Source organism: Pleurodeles waltl, chromosome 9 (assembly GCF_031143425.1).
Source record: "Pleurodeles waltl isolate 20211129_DDA chromosome 9, aPleWal1.hap1.20221129, whole genome shotgun sequence".
Classification (NCBI taxonomy): domain Eukaryota; kingdom Metazoa; phylum Chordata; class Amphibia; order Caudata; family Salamandridae; genus Pleurodeles; species Pleurodeles waltl.
Genome location: NC_090448.1, coordinates 272,461,623 through 272,480,132, shown reverse-complemented (window position 1 = coordinate 272,480,132; position 18,510 = coordinate 272,461,623). Strand labels below are relative to the sequence as shown.

The window sequence follows — 18,510 nt, the reverse complement described above, 5'->3', positions numbered from 1 at the left end:
TGGGTGCACAGGTCAAAGATGGGCATTCAAATTTCACAGAGTAATTAAGTAATTTTGATCTGGTGCATTGGAAAAGGGATCAGTGAGAGAGTAATAACACATGGCAGTAGACAGGAGAAAACTTCGGAAATTAGTATAAAATTCTTAATTTGCAGTCAATTCTCAAATTTACGTACCAAGTGCAGGTATTACGTTTAAGCTATTAACTATCAGAATTTTGACTAGCACACCGAAAGAGGAATACATTACTAGCTGACTTAAAAACAAAGACAATTAAAAAATTACCTCTTCTTCTAACAAAAGCCAGAGCTTCTCGGATGCCAGTTTGTCCGGCCGTAAAGTGATGTATGCGTACAAGGCAAGCAGGACACACGTTTCTAAAAAGAAAACAAAGAATAAATTATTTATCTTGGAGTAGCTAAATTATTGCACAAATGCCAACACCGTACCCCTTGAAAAAAAACATTTCTTAAAAAAAGACCAGTCTAAATTTCAAAGATTGACTGTACATTTTCCCACTTGGAGCTATAGAGTTAGGCTAAATATATGTAACATCACAGTTCAAACAACTGACAGTTTCCCTTCATACATTTTAATCAGCGCTAATGCTCATCACAATTCACATACAGTGGGCTAAGTGTGTGTATCCTCTTATTAAAACCATTTTAGTCTTCAAATCACTTTTCTCTTCAGGTTACAGCACTTCACCCGCTGTTTTGTGCAAGTTTCCAATGTAAAAACTGGACTATATTTCAGCTTAAAAAAATAAATGCGCAAACTCACATTAGCAAATGGTGGACATTTAGGTATATCAGTAACATTGCATTAAAGAGAAGCACTTCATTTTTATAACATTTTCACAAATCAACAGTGAGAACTGCATTATCAAACCATGAAAAGTAACAAACCTTTTTTCCCCTCGTAGAAGAAGAAGAAAAAGGGTCAAAATGCGCATAAAGGCTAAACCATCAGCGATAAATAATAGACCTGCCCCTAAAGAAATACACCAGTTTTGAATAGAAGAGCACAATTACGTTCAATAAAACAGTCATGCTGTACAGTAAGAAACTCCAAACAGCACATGCTTGATGATAAGGATTAGGAGAACAAGAGTATCAATCAATGAACACTGAATACTGGTTTTACTTTAACAACATTCACTAAGAGTAGCCACGCCAGCTATCAATATATATCTACATAAGTAAGGTTATTCTCAAACACGCATTTCCAAAAAACACCTACCCAAGAAAACCCCCAAATCCTCTGTATTAATCTATCCTCTTCTTTTTGTTAAAAAAAACCTCATAAGATATGACCTGTACAGCGCATTCTGACATTTTTATTAAATTAATAAATTAGCATGCTCAATGACAAAGAACCTACAAGGCTTTGCCAAACCTAGCCAAAGAACAGAGTACTCCTCTTGAATGGTATTCCTTCCAGTATTTGTATTCCAATATTTTTGATTCTCAAGAATAAGGTTAAAAGATTTTCTATTTTCAAATTTTAAAACATCAACGAATGTGAAATCCACATTACTATTCACAAAACGGTTTTAGAGTAAAGTCTGATAATGGAAAATCTAGATAATACATTTTCACTTGTTAAAAATATGCTAACTACTCTCCAGTGAAGAAGATGAATGTTCTAAAGCTTTTTGTGGTCAGACAGACAGGTGCAGTGAGACTTCCATCTTTTTCTGGACACTCTGAGGACTAGTTGTGATGTGCTGCCAGGTATTACTGATAAGTCTCCGTTTGCCATATCGTTTTCCAACTACCAGGACATAAGCTTTGACATTTTAATATGCTAAATTTCGTGTCCTACTTTTCTTTGTCCAGGGGTTAACAAACTCTCATTCTTATTTAATTTTCAGATTGATTGTAAGGTGTATGGCTTAATTGCTGTCCTTTACTGCATGTTACTATGCCCACCGATCAAAAAAAAAAAAAAAATGTCTTTCCTTTATTATATTATTTTAGAATTGTGGCATTTGTTGACTGCACAATTTCATAAAACTTTGTAAAGGTCTTCTGTGTAATGTGCCCTAGAAATTCCCTGCAAGATGTTTTTTAGGGCTTTGGAGACCTCCTTCCATACCGATTTGTAATAAGGCAAACTGCCTTTTGATCAATCATATGTTTGATTACAAGATGCCAGCTTTTCCAAGACACAATCTCTCATTATTGCTCAATTGCACAAAAGTACTTTGTGGGTAACATTATCTTCCTTGGATATTCAACTATAATCTGCCAAAAGAAACCAGATGAATGCAATCCCTCACCCAAATTCAACCTGGTTCCAAGAGGGCATTTACATATTCAGGTCCACATCACAGACGTGGGTCTGGTCTGTACTATATGAGGCACTTCTATATTGGAAATTGGGGATGTACTCTGCAGTTTTACTGCTCACTTCTGGATCTGTTCTTGTGCAGTTGTCACCAGTTATTTTAACAAACCTTAGATGGAACTTTGCTTTCTTTCACATGGGTACATTTTTCTACTTCTCCATCTATACATAAGATGTGGTATAAAGACCCCCTGGCGGTGGGTGTTAAAGTGGCGGCAATACCGCCAACAGGCCGGCGGTAAAAAAAAGGGATCACAACCACAGCAGAATCTGTCATCACAGACAGCCACATTAACACTCTGTCCGCTAAGGCGGTAGCAACAAACACCGTGGCCGTAACCGCCAACAGACAGGTGGAAGACAATGTACCACCCACACTATTACAAGGCACCAATCTGCCAGTTTTTCCGGGGCGGTACTAATGCCATCAAAAGCACGGCGGAACAGTACTTAGAACGGAAATCACTCACCTTTCGACACCCAAGGAAGAACTAGGATGCCATGGAGCCCGAATTGCAGATCCTACCCATGTTGCTGTATCTACTAATACACCACTAAGTGGAAAGAAGGCGGCGGTGGCGGTGAGTACTGCACCTAGCACACAGGGGAGGGGAGGAGGGAAAAGAGAGTGACACACACGTGACACGCAACACCCCCACCCTCACCCACAACATACACAGGCAACACTATTACTGATACACCTCGTCAGCCCCTGGTAGAACACAAGGACAAAAGGAAATTAGTTTAACCATATTCGAACATTCGGATATAGCAATAGATTTGAAATATTCAGTATATACAAATATTTACATTATGTACACAAGGCTGTACACTGTCCCATGAAATGTCCGTGGACCAGTGGTCCCAAAATGCATGGGCGAAGCCCACACATGACACCTGCCTCAAAACGGAGAGAACACTGCAGGGGCATCAGGTTGAAAAAAAAACAGGCACCTCAGGGGCAGGGGGGGGGGGGGGGGGGAGGGGGGGGAACCTCAGCCGGATGATGGTACGACGCCACTGCTCCTCGAGGGGGTTCCATGCCCACTGCTTGGTCCTGGGGAGTGCAAAGCCACAGTCTCTCAAGTGGGTGGTTTGCCCACTGCTTGGTCCTGGGGAGTGCAAAGCTACAGTCTCTCAAGTGGGTGGTTTGCCCACATGCTCTGGAGGAAGCTTTGTGCCCAGAGTGATTCATCCTGCCAAGGACTGGGTGAGTGGATTTATCTCTCCACTGGTTCTGGAGGGGGCCTTGTGCCCAGTGTGCTTCATCCTGCCAAAGGACTGGGGGAGTGGATGCATTTCTCCACTGGTTCTGGAGGGGGCTTTGTGCCCAGTGATGCTGCACCGGGGGTGTGGCAGTTGACATCCTCTCACCTGGGTGTCTTAGCCACGCGATGTACCTGGAACAGGTAGCATGATACTCCATGGAGGCAGAGCCACACTCCATCCTACGGCGACTTAGGCTGCCAATTGCTGGTTCGTGTCAGTGCTGGAGGTGGTGTCTCAAGTGGCGTGTCCAGGGTCCTGGACGTCACCTGCAGACTCAGACGGCTGCCCACTGGGGATGGGGCTGACATCCGACAGAGTGGCATCGGCTGTGCATGTGGCGGTGCTGATGGCGGTGCAGGTGGCAGTGGCTGCGGCTGAGATGCTGCCAGTGCTGGCCATGGTGCAAGTGTCTGTTGTGGTGGATGGAGAGACCATACTGTCTCCGGCAGCCTCGGACGGCTGATCCTTTGGGAAGATGCTGCAGCCTGACGTTGTGGCAGCGGCGGTGCAGGTGGCGGTCGGTGGTGACTGTGGTGCAGGTGGCTGCCATCCCTGATGATATGGTGGTCACCAACCCCTCAACAGAAGACATTGTGCCCTGAGGTGACATGCCTTTTGGCTTGTGGCCCTTCCCCATCTTGACAGCCGCTACAGGGACCTTTGTCCTGTCCTCTCGGGGTTTGGGCGAGGCCTTGCTGGGTGGGGGGTGTGACTTTCCCCTGCTGGAAGCCGGCCCTTTTTTGACCTTTGCAGGTGGTGGAATAGGGTGGTCTTTCTCATCTGTCGGTGGCACACTGGCAGCTCTGATGGCTGCCCCCTTTGATCGTACCAGACTAGCAGGGACCACAGCGGATGCAGATTTGGTGGCTGAGGTGCTGGGCTAAAATCTAGACATCCTGGCCATAGGGGAAGGACAGGTGGAGGTGTAGGGAAGAGGTTGATGTTAGCTAGGAAAAGGTTTTTAGAAACACTGGGACGGGAAGATGGAGGGGGTGTGGGAGTGGAGGAAGAGGTAGTGGTTGTAGGAGGTGTACGTCTGCTGAGTTTGGGTGAAGGTGCATGGGCTGGAGGCTGTCGTGAGGTGGATGGCTGTTGAGTGGGTGTGTGTCTGCGTTTGTGTACTTTGGGAGGAGGGCTCACAGACACACTGGGAGAGGACTCGGGGGACGTTTCATGGTAGTGGGGGTGGTGACTGCACGTGAACAGTGTGTAGTGATGGGTGTGCTGGTGATGGAGGCAGTGGATGATGATGTAGTGCATGCAGGTGTGAGTGGAGACGAGAGGGAGGTGGAGGACGTGGAGGAGGGGGACTCAGTGGAGGAAGTGGATGTTGGTATGTGTGCATGGGTATGGTGCTTGTGTGAGTGCCTGTGGGATGTGTGGTGCTTATGTTTTCCTGAGCCCCTTTTGTGTGTTGACGTGTGCGCATGCTGGTCTGACGGTGTGCTTGGGATAGGCTGAGGTAGAGGGGATTGGGTCTGGGTTGTGGAAGTTGGAGGGGGAGGCTGGACACAGGGACAATGGCTGCCATTAGTGCGGAAGCCAGAGCCTGAGATGCTCTCTGTTGGGCCACCACACCAGAATGAATGCCCTCCAGGTATGCATTTGTTTTCTGCAAATGCCTCTCGACACCCTGGATGGCATTCAGTATGGTTGACTGCCCAACAGTGAGGGATCTCAGGAGGTCAATAGCCTCCTCACTGAGGGCAGCAGGGCTGACTGGGGCAGGGCCTGATGTGCCTGGGGCAAAGGAGATGCCCACCATCCTGGGTGAGCGGGCATGGGAAACTCGCTGAGGGGCTGCTGGTAGGGCGGTGATAGTGGGGGGGGGGGGGGGGGGAGGGGGGGCCTGGCTGTACCTGTTGTTGGGGTGGGCACAGAGGTGTCCGCCAGGGAGCTTCCATCGGAGGAGTCGCTGCTGTTGCTGGTATCCACTCCTGCCCCCGTCGTGGAGCTCCCCTTGCCCTCCGTTCCACTGGTGCCTTCACCCTCCATGGGTTCACCCTCCTGGGCCGTGTGGGATCCAGCTCCCTCAGTCGCCAGTGCCTCTGCTCCTCCACCAGATGATGCTAATGCACACAAGGACAGGGTGACAAAACAAGAAGGGGGGGGGGGGGGGGGGGAGACAGAGAACACACATGGTCAATGCCAGCAACACCACTACCGTTGGCGGACACAACACACAGGGAGCAGCCCTATGCACTAGGCCATGCACTACCAGTTAGTAGGAAAGTCACCAGGCCATGGGGTACAATGCCTAACGCCATTAGCTGCACACCTGAAACCTACAGGACCCTCCCCAGTAGTAGATGCCCACTAACACTATTGGGGTGGGAGTGCCTCAGAGCCTGCACAACAAGTGACCTACACTGCCATGTTCTCCCTGGCCTAGGGGCACCCACAGACCACATCCCCCACCCAGATACTTCCTAAAGCGCGCAGAGTCAGCTTTATGACACTGTACTCACCCCCTTGTGGCTGCTATGATGGCCTCAAGCGCCCATCCAACTCCGGATTGGCCACCGCCTGGATGCGGAACATCAGGGAGGTCATGGTACGACGGGCACCCCTTCCACGTTGGGAGGCCAGCCCCAGCTGGGCCTCTGCTGTCTTCTTGCTCCAGCGGCGCAGGTCCTCCCATCTCTTGCGGCAGTGGGTGCTACATCTATGATAGACCCACAGGGTCCGCACTTCCTTGGCGAGGGCACGCCAAATACCCTTATTCTGGTGGGCGCTAACCTAGAGGAAAGGTACAGGAGGAAAGGACATTACTCACCCGTCCGGACCGTCAGACTCATGGCCCACCATTTCCCAACCATGCCCTGATGCACACACACTCCCCATCCTCACATGCAGCCCTCAGCCCACCCCCACATGTATCTTCCATCATCACCAGTCCAAACAGGCATTGCCCACGCATCATGCTCAAAGTGTACTCACCTGTTTGTCTGGAGGACCGTAGAGTAGCGTGTACTGGGGGAGGTCCCCATCCACCAGTTTGTCCAACTCCTCCGCGGTGAAGGCAGGGGCCCTTTCCCCAGACACTCGAGCCACTGTCCCTTCCAGACTGAGGTCACAGCAGCACTTGCAGTGTAGGTCCTCTCCTGTTGAAGGTCAGGTATCAAGTGAGTGATCAGATAGAAAATGGCGGTCACGTCCGCGGTGGAGTGTACCGTCACCGCCGGCGTACATTGCATTGGCTCCTGGAACCCATAGGGCCCAATGATAACCAATGCTGAACTACGCGGCGGTCTTCGACCGCCTACCGTGAAGCAGCACAACGACAGCGCAGTTCTCATTTCCCCTTGTCCCTCCTCAGAAGTCAGGCAGCCGCCATTTCAGGGGGGCACATGACATGGCACCTAACTGCGTCACAGCACATTTTGCCACATATACGGACTATACGGTCACACACCGATTTACTCACTTTACTGCAGACACACTTGGGAAACCTATGTGGTACATGACCCTCTGCTCACCGTTCTCCTCCATAGGCCACAACCGCTGGGGCAGATGATGAGATGGCGGCATCCTCCGGTGAAAAGATCCCTGGTGGACCTGTCGACAATGGAAGACAGACACATCGTAATCACCTACAGACTTGATTGTGCCACAATCCAAGACCTGTGTGCCCAATTGGAGCCAGACCTGATGTCATCTATCCGTCATCCCACAGGAATCCCCCCTCTAGTGCCGGTCCTGTCAGTGCTCCATTTCCTGGCAAGTGGCTCCTTTCAAACAACAGAGGCCATGGCATCAGGGATGTCTCAGCCAATGTTTTCTAACGTCTTGACTAGAGTGTTGTCTGCCCTGCTGAAACACATGAGCAGCTACATCGTGTTCCCCCAGGTGGATGATTTGGCCACAGTGAAGGCTGACTTTTATGCCCTGGGACATATCCCCAACATCACTGGTGCCATTGATGGTACACATGTGGCATTTGTCCCCCCCGCAGAAATGAACAAGTGTACAGAAATAGAAAATGCTACCATTCGATGAAATGTGCAGATTGTGTGTTTGGCGGACCAGTACATCTCTCATGTGAATGCCAAGTATCCTGGCTCTGTGCATGACACTTACATTTTGAGGAATAGCAGTATCCCTTATGTCGACGTTACTCAAAGTACGGCCCGCGGGCCGCCAGCGGCCCCGCAGACCGACCTTGGCGGCCCGCGGAGACGTACAACAAACGGCCTATGATAATGGCCGCAGCATGTAAACATAGAAGAGGGCCGCGGGAGCATGCACAACAGTGGCTTCTTTGCGCATGCTCCCGCGGCCCTCCTCTATGTTTACTACGGCGGCCATTATTTATGGCGTTTCCGTGGATCCTGGAAGCCAAAGCCCCATAAAAGTCAGCGCTTGCAGCTAACTTTTACGGGGCTTTGTCATCTGCTTCCTGTCACCGGCTCCACGTCTGCTGCCCGCCTGCCTGCCTGCCGTTCTACATTTGTGGCATCTTTACAGTGCTTTGAGTCAGGTAAGGCTCTTTGGTTATTTATTTATTTGTTTTTAATGTAGTGTGTGTGTTACTGGGGTAGGGGTGAGAGTAGATTGCGCTGTGTGTGTGCGCTGTGTGTTACTGGGGTAGAGGTGAGAGCAGATGGCGCTGTGTGTGTTACTGAGGTAGGGGTGAGAGCAGATGGCGCTGTGTGTGTGCGCTGTGTGTGTGTTACTGGGGTAGGGGTGAGAGCAGATTGCGCTGTGTGTGTGCGCTGTGTGTGTGTGTTACATGGGGTAAGGGTGAGAGCAGATGGCGCTGTGTGTGTGTGCGCTGTGTGTGTGTTACATGGGGTAAGGGTGAGAGCAGATGGCGCTGTGTGTGTGTGCGCTGTGTGTGTGTTACTGGGGTAGGGGTGAGAGCAGATGGCGCTGTGTGTGTTACTGGGGTAGGGGTGAGAGCAGATGGCGCTGTGTGTGTGCGCTGTGTGTGTGTTACAGGGGTAGGGGTGAGAGCAGATGGTGCTGTGTGTGTGTGTGCGCTGTGTGTGTGTTACTGGGGTAGGGGTGAGAGCAGATGGCGCTGTGTGTGTTACTGGGGTAGGGGTAAGAGCAGATGGCGCTGTGTGCAGATGGTGCTGTGTGTGTTACTGGTGTAGGGGTGAGAGCAGATGGCGCTGTGTGCATATGGCGATAGGGGTGAGAGCAGATGGCGCTGTGTGTGATAGACCGGACCCTGCAAGAGTAAGAACTGTGCTGCAGCATTGTTTAGCAATGTTTTGAAATAGGGGGCGGGGTGGTTGTTCCCCCTCTAAGCCCCGCCCCCCCGCTGTCACTTCAGTGCGGCCCTCGGCCGCAAACCATACTGCAATTTTGGCCCCCAAGAAAAAGTTTGTGAGTACCCATGCCTTATGTGATGGGCCAACTCCAGAGGCACCGGGTGTGGCCAAGGTCCCCACACAGTATGAGTAGGTGTATGGGTACGGGGTAGTCCCTAAGGGTTAGTGTGCGTCTAACAGTTATCCCTCGACATTTGCAGGAGACTCTGGTTACCCCAACCTCTCATGACTACTGACCCCAGTGAGGAATGCCAGGACAAGGGCAGAGGACCGCTACAATGAGGCACAGGGGCAAACTAGGCGTATTATTGAGAGGACGTTCGGCCTCCTGAATGCCAGATTCCGGTGCCTCCATCTAACAGGTGGCTCCCTATACTACTCACCGAAGGTGTGCCAGATAATCGTGGCATGCTGCATATTGCACAACCTGGCACTGCGACGCCAGGTGCCTTTTCTGCAGGAGGATGAGCATGGTGATGGTCTTGTGGCAGCGGTGGAGCCTGTGGACAGTGAGGTAGAAGAGGCAGAGGAAGAATATATTGACAACTGAATGAACATCATCATGCAGTACTTCCAGTGACACACAAGTAAGAGAATAACTCCTCCACACATTTCTGAATACTGTAGGACATTGTATAAGTCTGCCTCTTAACCTCTGTCTAGGGACACTCACAGTTCACTTTGGAATTCCATTTTTCAGATCTGGGTACCTCATTCTGCCTTCTGCTATATGTACTGCTGCCCAACAACTGTGATACATTGGTATGAGCAAATGAACATTTACATTGCTATTTGTTGCTAATGTTGTAATAATACATTTGTGAAAGATCAGACTGACTCCAGATTGGTTTGTGATTAAAGGGTGTTATTTAGGGGCTAATGAGTACAGGGGTATGTGCAAGGGGCTGGGGTGATGGAGGAGGAAGGTCCATAGTAGAGTCCAGTCTCTTGGTATCACAGGTGCATTGTCCAATGGGGCATAGGAAGGGGAGTAATGGCAGTTCAAGGTAGACAGGGTGACATGGTGAAACAGAAGGGTGACAATCAGGAGGGTCTTGGCAAAGGTCTTCTGCCTGATCGCAGGGACTGTTTGCGGGGTGGTTCTCCTTATGCAAGGGGTCGTATGCTGGTGGCCTGTTGTTCCTGTGGCGGGGCCTCCTGTCCACTAGCACTTGCAGGGTGGAGGGCTGTTCCTCGATTTGGCTAGTGCCAGGGGCCCGTTGTTGTGCCACTGCCTCCCTCATGGTCTTGCCTATGTCAGCCAGCACCCCTGCTATGGTGACCAGGATGGTGTATATGTTGGTGAGGCCCTCCTTGATCCCCATGTATTGTCCCTCCTGCAGCCGCTGGGTCTCCTGAAACTTGGCCAGTACCGTGCCCATTGTCTCGAGGGAATGGTGGTATGCTCCCATGATATCCGAGAGTGCCTCGTGGAGAGTTGGTTCCCTGGGCCTGTCCTCCTCCGGTCGCACAGCAGTCCTCCCTGATTCACTGTTGTCCGGTGCCTCTGTCCCCTGAACCGTGTGCCCACTGCCATTGACCCCAGGACCCTGATCGTCCTGGGTTAGTGGGTTTGCCTGGGGTCCCTGTAGTGGTGGACACACTGCTGACTGATGTGTCCTGGGGACAGTGACATGGGCCCGCGGGGTGGGTGCGGTGGTGGTATTTCCTGAGGGGGAAGGTTCTGTGGTGGCTTGGGACTGTGGCAGGGGTACAGACTGTCCAGAGGTCCCTGATGGGCCAGGATGGTCATCTTGATCCAGGCATGCAGAGATGCTGTCATCACTGTGGGCCTCTTCTGTGGGGGGACTGGATATGGCTGGCACCTCCTGTCCGATGACATTGGGTAGGGGTCCTGTTGGGATGTAAATGCATTGTTATTTTTTCTGTGTGTGCCATCTTGTGCAATGGTTGTGTTTCCCTCTATGATTGTGCTTGCACTATCGCCTTGGCCCTTGTGTGAATGGTGATTGTGTGCCCTGGGTGAGTCTCTCTATTGGACATGCTTTGGTGATGGGTGTCCATGCATTGTTGTTGCATGCAGGGCTTGGTTGTGGGGGTGGTGGGTTGTGATAGTGGGGTATATGTGAGGTGGTTGAGTGATGGGGTGGGAGTAGGAGTTTGTGATGGCATGCAGGTAGGGTGAGGGATAAAGTAGTTAAGATTTGACTTACCAGAGTCCTGTCCTCCTGCTACTCCTGCCAGGCCCTCAGGATGCATGATCGCCAAGACTTGCTCCTCCCATGTTGTTAGTTGTGGGGGAGGAGGTGGGGGTCCACCGCCAGTCCTCTGTACGGCTACCTGGTGTCTTGATACCATGGAACATACCTTCCCCCGTAGGTCATTCCACCTCTTCCTGATGACATCCCTTGTTCTTGGATGCTGTCCCACTGCGTTGACCCTGTCCACAATTCTCCGCCATAACTCCATCTTCCTTGCAATGGAGGTCTGCTGCACCTGTGATCCGAGTAGCTGTGGCTCTACCCGGATGATTTCCTCCACCATGACCCTGAGCTCCTCCTCTGAAAACCTGGGGTGTCTTTGAGGTGCCATGATGTGGTGTGAGTGATGTGTGAGGTGATGGTTGATGTGATGTGTGGGGTGATGTGTTTGAGTGTGTGGAGTGAGGTGCGTGAATGTTGTATGAGTGATGGTGTTCTGTGCTTCTGGATGCTGGTGTTGGCTTTGCTTTTCTCTCTCTCTGCTTCTTTAAAATGTTTCACTATAAGGGGTTGTGGGTAATGTGGGTGTGTGTTTTATAGTGGTGTGAGTGTGTGGGTGTGGTGTATGTATGTATGTCAGGTGTGTGTATTTTGAAATGTCCAATGTGGTGTAGTTTTGTTCGTGTGTGTGTATTTTGAGCGCAGGGTGTGTACCACCAATGGTTTACCGCGGTTGTAAGACCGCAGCGTTGATTTGTGGGTCATGATGCTGTGGGCGTATTCCTGTTGGCGTAACGGTGTGGGTTTTGATATCGCTAGTTTATCACTGACCTTTGGTCTGGCGAACTTGTGTGGGTGTCTGTATGGTGGTGGAATTCGCAGTGTGGGTCATAAAAACCATCGTGGATTTCCACTGCGGACATGGTATATTGGCGGTCATTGGCACGGCGGTAAGTGAGATTTACCGCCAGGGTTGTAATGAGGGCCTATGTGCTAATGGTCCGGAACTTATGGGTAATTTCATTAATATGAGTTAAAGTCTTCCCCACTGCCCTCTTTGGATGCCCGTACTACATACCACCACGGGCAGTACTACATTTATAACAGACAATGTTAAGTATCAAAGGGGTGAACCTGTGTTCCTCAGAACCTGGGTATCATATATTACAATGTTAAAACGGTTCTCCAGGTGTGCAGAGGCAACATAACACATTATGGTGTCCAGTTGTCCTATTCACATGTTGACCTAGTATTATGGTGGAGGCACTGATCATTTCTTTGTTATGCTGACTAAGCAAATTAGGGGATCTAGCTTACTGTGGACTACTGGAAGCAAATGCCTACCACAACACATCTGACCAAGTACCAATCCCCTACTCAGTTATTGCCATTTAATTTAAAAATCAGTTACTCTTCTGACATCAGTATTAACATAGCTCACTAGAAAGAACATTTATACCTGAAGAAGAGCAAAGCTGAGCAGCTAATGGTTGATGTTCTGCAAAAACAGCCAGTAGTCGTACAGTCAAATGGGCAGCGGACAATGGTGCGTGAGGACACAAACACCTTAGCAGCACTGGATTGGTGAGAAAACTCTGGAAACTAAACAAAGAATACACAAATGTCATTTTAAACTTAGTTAATTTCATAGGTGTCAACACAACCAATTTTTTTTCAAAGGATTTGTATTTGCACAATTCCAAACACAGTCTTTAGAGTTTGCGGGAGGGTGCAGAGCACTGTGTGCTCTCTTGTTTTCTAAGAGATTCTTTCAGCATCTGCATTCAAGTACCTGCTGACATACCCAGACACATTCAACATTTTCCTTCCTAGCTCTTGCAGGCTTACACCAAACTCTTCCTAGACACTGTGCATGCTAAAACTATTTTGGGTAATGTGCAAAGAGGTAAACCTTCTGCCCCTAGCGTGTGAGGAAGGAGAGGGAGGAGTTTTAGAAAGACTGCTCTATTAGGCAATAGACTGTCACACCGATAGGTCAATAAAGCAGGGCCCCAGACAGAAGGGGTCAGAACCAGAAAAGAAAAAAAGAAAAAAAGGGCAGGTCAAATTGAACTCAGGTAGGTTATATGGGAGATTACGGTGAATACCACAGCAACAAATGCATAAATGGAGACTGACAAGGGGGCATGGCAATAGAGAAGGGACAAAGAAACAGCTTGCTTTGAGCAAGCAAAAACTCTGTCCAACCACACACATCCTATTTTACGGCACACACATAGTAACACTGAAGTCCTAGCACCTGGGTCCAGGTTATTTCTCCGCTCAAGCCTTGTTGCGGATAGTGACATCTAGATAGTGGGCAGTGGAATGGCAAAAGTAAATGGAGGGAAGGCAGATAAATAACACACACTCAGGGGAGAAAGGGCCAGGGAAAGAGGACCAGGAAGCAAAAACAGATGGAAGTAATTGGGCAGGGAGAGGCAAGAGCCACACGAGCAAAAACTCCATCTTTGTAAGCAGTACTCTGCAGCTCCTTGCAGCTTTACTCATGCATGCATATTCCAGTTCAGCAAAAAGCTGCCTGGCTGTGTTCAGCAACACAGATGGGGTTCTACAACAGCAAAGGATAATTTCCATAGGGAGGATCAATGTGCCTTCACTGCAACAAATGAACGCTTCACCATGCACTGCACTGAAAGCTCTTATTTAGAAACATAGATAACTGCTGGACCCAGCTATGATCTACTGAGTAGTTCATTTCCTGAAAAGTTATACATCAAGTTCTCTACTATTGCCATTATCGCTCTACAATGTCAGTACATAAAAACAAATGACACTATGAAGTGCTTAGCAGGGTAATCAGAATAAGTCATGTTAGCCTGTAATTGGTTAATTGGGAATCTATAGCAAATGATGCATACTATATAACTCTTAATATATTTACAAGCCAAATTATTATTTTTCTTGAACTTTACTGTGTAAAGTTCTTTCTAACGGTGCTAGTGTCAACCAGATGTGGTTTGATATTAAATTTCAGCTCTGCAGTGCGATTTCCAAAGCTTTCAATTGATTGTGTACCACCATCATGATAGCACCACTACTTAATGGGATCTGACCTTTGCCCTCACATCTGACCAGCATTCCACCATCTGAAATCAGTCTACAAACCTAGATCTGGACAAATCCATAGCAGCACAATATTTACTTTTCTTAAACATATCGGTATTGTGCTGCAGAAAACAGCTTCTGGTTCTCTTGTCTATGACTGGACATTCTGTAAGTTTTGGAGGAAGGAGGAGAGGAGGTACAGTATTTCGTAATCCACAACACTGCAGGGCACTGCCAATAGGAAATAGTTGATGAATAAACAAAAGTATTCACACTCTGAATTCATAGAGAAACCAAAGTTTCAACTTTATGGTCCTCATTATGACCTAAGCAGTAAATTGCGCCTACCGCCATGGCGACAGCCTCCAAAAGACCGTCGCCGTGGCTACCTACCGCCTGCTGTATTATGACCGTAGCCGGAATGCCGCCAGAAGGCTGGAGGAATTCCGGCTACGGTCATGGCGGCGGACGGTGGTAAGGTGGCGCTGCTGCCAGCAGCAGCACCACACCAGTAGAACACCGCCGACCGTATCATGACACATGATACGGCCTGGTGGTGTTCCGCTGGACCCCCTGCAAGCAGGTAAGTCGGGTGCTCCGACAGGGGGGTTGGGGGGGGAGGGGTGTGTGTGTGACTGTGGGCATGAATGCGGGTGTGAGGCGTGTGGAATGCGTGTGTGCAGGAATGGGTGTGCATGTATGTTGTGTGAATGCATGTATGCTAGGATGTATGTCAGTGTGTGTGTGGTGTGTGTGTGTAAATGTATGCATGCATGAGTGGATGTGTGTGTGTGTGTGTGTGTGTGTGTATATGCATGTGTATGTTGGGGTGTGAATGTATGTTGTGGGGGGGGTCTGGAGGGGGAGGACTCTTAGAAGGGGGAGGGTGGCGGCGGAGACTCCTATCAGTGCCATGGTTTTCATGGCAGTAAGATTGCCACGAAAACCATGGCAGTAGGCGGGGTCAAAATCCCGAGGGTGTGACTGTGATGGCCGCCTGTTACCGCCGTGGCAGACGGAGTGGTACAATGTCGCATCCAGATGTTCTCTCAGACTCTGGCGACATATCGTGACCTCAGCTGCGCTGTCTACAAGTGTCACTGCCCACGTCTTGTTCTTCAGCAAAGTTCTCAAGTGCATTGGCATTTTTAAGCAATAGTGCTGCCACCTTTTTCTTTTTAAACTTTGGCTTTTGTTGGGAAGTCTTCTCTTCTTTCTTGACTGTAGTGAGTCTTTCTTTTGTTTCATGTATTCAGGGCGTCGGTCAGGACGGCCCTCTCTCTCGCTACGCCTATCCGGTGCATCCTGAAAGGAACGAGAGGGATGTGAATCAGTATATCTATCAGGAGTTCTAATTTCTGACAGTATATTTCCTTTCGGAGTTCTCTGGATGTGGTGAAACTGCTCTCTGCTTCTGTCTTTCTTTAAATTGTTTTGGCTTCTCCTAGCACTTTTTCGAACTCTTGGGTCTGTTTAGTAGCTTCTTTAGGGGTGGTACTGTGTACTTCCAATTTCTTTGGCTTGGCTCCCAAACTATCCCGTCCTATACTAGTATAGGTAACGGAAATCATTTTTGGTAGCTGTCTCTCTTGTTCCAGATGTGGAGTTTCTCGGAGACGCTGGTGTATAGCCAGTGCTACCGCTTCCCCTTTAATGTTACTGAGAATTATTGAGGATACTGCATCAAAATTACGCATCAATTTCATCCGCAAATCTAGGGCAGGAGCTGCCCCATGCTTATTCTGAATTTGGTTTAACACTTCCGGTAAATTGGCAAGTGTTGGGGTACCATATGTGGTAGTATATATTGCAGCGAAGACTGTACCCCATGTGGGACAGTCATCCACCGAGGGAACCATCCCAAAGGGCAAGCACATTGTTAGAATTCTATGTTCCTCCTGTGGTCCCATATGGGGAAAAACAGCTTCCAGCTGATTTGTTTTCTGGGCTACCTAATAAGGTATTTTCTACCGTTCTGTGGGTACTTTCCCCATAATAGTATGTACTGTTTGTGGATTAATCCCAGTAGTCAATTGATATCCAGCAGGTGCTGGTGGTGCTGGACGCGCTGGTGTTGTGTTCAAAGTCTGCATTATGAACTGAACAAGCCTTCTATATAATGTTACAATTTCATTATATAAGTTCCGCAAATCTGCTACTGGCATATTCTGTGTATCTGGGCGAGGTGTGTGTGTGTGGCAAACATAAGCCATGTTGGTCCGTCATTACTTAAAGGACCTAATCTCACTTGTTGAATAACATGTGGTAGGGCGCCTTCAAACTAGTTCTGATGTTCTTGATAGGTGAGCGGTATTTCGTGATACTGGTATGCTTGGTACCATTGAGGTACATTAGCAATTCTTTATGTGTGAAAAGAGGCTGACCTGGCGTCTTCCTCAGGAAAGGTGGCCCAGGCATAGAACGTTTCTGTTTGGTAAGCTTCATTAGCTTCTACTATGAACGAGACTTCCCCGCCCTCTTCTCTTAAGCCATGCGCTACTAGATGTAATGTTAATGCTTGTCTAGTATTTTCAGGAATATCTACGGCGTTAGCCATATTAAAAAATAGGTGAAGAGATGGAACACCAAATGGGGAGGGAAGTCCTTTTTAAGAGTGCGAGCTCGAACAACCTGCAGTGTAATTCAGTGTCCCCTGTTCAGCTGAAGGGGATTTTCCCTTAAGACCACGGACGTCTCCGTATAATGGTACTTAGGGTACCTGACGTTTTGTGAGACAGTGATAATCGGGGTACCCGTAAATTAGTGCCTAAACACCATCATTGGTGGCACCATGTCGTAGTTTGGACTCTTGCTCTGGGCAAGACTGCTGGTTCAAGAATGTCAGTACTTCTGTTTGTAGGTGACAATGCCTATCCTACAACAAGTTGCAACTGTAGTCCCAATACCAAATCCCAATTCTTCCGGCTCACTAGCAGTACCTCACCAACAACCCAAACAGTTAAAGGTGATTTGTGGCAGCATTTACACATGGACTCAGAAGTATGACATCTCAGGGAGTGTTGTGGTTAAACGGAGATTACCCCTTTCTCACAGATTTATTGTCTCAACCAAACACAGGCAATAACAAAGATGGAGTAATGTTTCAATAGTTTTTATTTAATACAATGAGGTAAATCGAATTGGCTGCAATGATTAGGATAATGAACAATACAAGAGATAGAATTATAAAGATATATACTTATATGGGTCCTGTAGTGGTAGAAGAATTCTTTTGTAGTTAATGTTGAAATACATTTTATCCCACTACCAGTATATATGGAAAATGTCACTTACCCAGTGTACATCTGTTCGTGGCATGAGACGCTGCAGATTCACATGCTGTGCATTATCCTGCCATCTAGTGTTGGGCTCGGAGCGTTACAAGTTGTTTTTCTTCGAAGAAGTCTTTTCGAGTCACGAGACCGAGGGACTCCTCCCTTTCGGCTCAATTGCACATGGGCGTCGACTCCATCTTAGATTGTTTTCCCCGCAGAGGGTGAGGTAGGAGTTGTGAATATAGTAATTATGCTCATGCAATGGAGTAAGTATGTATGTACATAATGTGTCTTAAAAAAGTATTTATTTACAAATTTTACAGTTTTCATTCAACTTATAACGGCTACAGGCTCCCGGGGAGGTGGGAGGGCGTATGTGAATCTGCAGCGTCTCATGCCACGAACAGATGTACACTGGGTAAGTGACATTTTCCGTTCAATGGCATGTGTAGCTGCAGATACACATGCTGTGCATAGACTAGTAAGCAGTAATCTCCCCAAAAGCGGTGGCTTAGCCTGTAGGAGTTGAAGTTGTCTGAAATAATGTTCGTAATACAGCCTGTCCTACTGTGGCTTGTTGTGTTGTTAACACATCTACACAGTAATGTTTTGTGAATGTATGAGGCATAGACCATGTGGCTGCCTTACAGATTTCTGTCATAGGTATATTCCCTAGAAAAGCCATTGTGGCGCCTTTTTTCCTAGTGGAGTGCGCCTTTGGTGTAATAGGTAGATCTATTTTTGCTTTGATATAGCAGGTTTGAATACATTTCACTATCCATCTGGCAATGCCTTGTTTGGATATTGGATTTCCTGCATTAGGTTTTTGGAAGGCTACAAACAATTGTTTTGTGAAACTGTTTTGTTCTATCAATGTAATACATTAGTGCTCTTTTAATGTCTAACGTATGTAAGGATCTTTCGGCTACTGAATCTGGTTGTGGAAAAAAGACTGGGAGTTCCACTGTTTGGTTTAGGTGGAATGGTGATATAACTTTTGGTAAGAATTTGGGATTTGTACGGAGAACCACTTTATGTTTATGTATTTGTATAAAGGGTTCTTGTATAGTAAATGCTTGTATTTCACTTACTCTTCTAAGAGAT

The 18,510-nt window shown here is 48.1% G+C and overlaps 1 protein-coding gene across 2 annotated transcripts in view; it reads right to left on the bottom strand.

The window, feature by feature from the left end:
- The window catches only part of ATRIP (ATR interacting protein), a 266,785-nt gene that overhangs the window by 108,234 nt on the left and 140,041 nt on the right, over positions 1-18,510 (bottom strand). For both annotated transcript variants that reach the window (XM_069206686.1, XM_069206687.1), the window contains 2 exons: positions 12,522-12,664; positions 286-377 (listed from right to left, as the gene is read on the bottom strand). In XM_069206686.1, the coding sequence (XP_069062787.1) occupies positions 286-377; positions 12,522-12,664 (235 nt within the window). The remainder of the gene's footprint in view (positions 1-285; positions 378-12,521; positions 12,665-18,510) is intronic.